We start from the raw sequence: 1,330 nt of genomic DNA on the forward strand, positions 1-1,330 counted from the left end.
CACAACAAGGAAAACGGAGAGGACCGCAGATTTGTTTTCTGTGTTTATGATCAGCATATCATGATCAATCAAGTGGAAAAACAAACAAGCCCACCAAGAGTTGCTTCTTCACCGACTGATTGGAATTAACTCTTTCCATCGGGGATTTCATTCACGTTTCTTCGAGTGGATCAGTCTGCTGGGGATTACTTTGCACTGCAACAGCCTTTCTGTCACAAACTTTCGCAGTGTATTGGAAAATATAGAGACGGAAGACAGACGCACCAAAAGGAAAAGTTTCACTACAACTTCCTCTTCCCACCCCCACTGCGCGTCAAAGACTCACCTTGACTGCGAGACACTGGGAAGGTTTTACAGGACTTTCTCCATGAGTGTTTGAGCCGGGCTGCACGGACTTGTGGAGCTTTCACTGGTTTTGAGGGGCTGTCAACACAATGGGACGCCTGTGTCTGCTCCTGGCTGTCAGTCTCACCGTACTCACCTGCCAGGTAGGTCCGATGAAAGCAAGCTTTAACATTAAAGGGTATTGAAATACCCTCTGCACATATTTTTGAATACAAACAGCTTAAGATTGATTCTCACGGGTCCTGCCTTAAATACTCTCGATTGATTGATTACGCGCGCGTGTGTGTTATAGGTTCTGTGCTCGGGCGTGTTTGAGCTGAAGTTGCAGGAGTTCCTCAACAAGAAGGGGATAACTGGGAATGCCAACTGCTGCCCCACTCACCTGCAGGGCCAGCAGCAGTGTGAGTGCAAGACTTTCTTTCGGGTCTGTCTGAAGCATTATCAGGCCAACGTCTCCCCAGAGCCTCCCTGCACGTATGGGGGGACTGTGACTCCCGTCCTCGGCTCCAACTCCTTCCAGGTCCCGGAGACCAACGCGGACAGCTTCACCAACCCGATCCGCTTTTCCTTCGGTTTCACATGGCCAGTAAGTAAAAGCAGGACATATAATCGGTAATATTATTAATAATATTGTGGAAATAATGATAAGCTGCAGTCTAGAGCTCAGTTTTGTGCATTTACTGTTTTTGTTTGTTTGTTTGTTTGTTTTTTCGGGCCTAATGCGTCAATTTTCACTGTTGGTAATTATACAGTTACCCCCACCCCCGAAAAAAAAACTTGAAGTCGTAGTTTTGAGGTATTCTCTGTCCCATAAACTTTGAGTAATGAGGGGCATTGACAGACTGAGATGTATTAGCTTTGAAGAGTGCAGAACGCAACAGATGCTCTCAAACTCCACACTTGTGAGGGTCTTTGTCAGCAGTGTGTGAGAGGGGCTATTGTAGTATTTCTGTGCTCTTTGGTGGGATAAAACGGGAAGGGGAGG

At 46.7% G+C, this 1,330-nt stretch overlaps 1 protein-coding gene across 1 annotated transcript in view; it reads left to right on the forward strand.

The window, feature by feature from the left end:
• dldh (dihydrolipoamide dehydrogenase) overlaps window positions 1-1,330 on the forward strand; it is an 8,130-nt gene continuing 6,800 nt past the window's right edge. The window contains exons 1-2 of the mRNA XM_005733267.1: window positions 1-488; window positions 638-931. Coding sequence (XP_005733324.1) covers window positions 435-488; window positions 638-931 — 348 coding nt within the window. The 5' untranslated portion in view covers window positions 1-434. The remainder of the gene's footprint in view (window positions 489-637; window positions 932-1,330) is intronic.

This window comes from Pundamilia nyererei, unplaced genomic scaffold, assembly GCF_000239375.1.
Source record: "Pundamilia nyererei isolate P.nyererei 1_Seehausen unplaced genomic scaffold, PunNye1.0 scaffold00051, whole genome shotgun sequence".
Lineage (NCBI taxonomy): Eukaryota > Metazoa > Chordata > Actinopteri > Cichliformes > Cichlidae > Pundamilia > Pundamilia nyererei.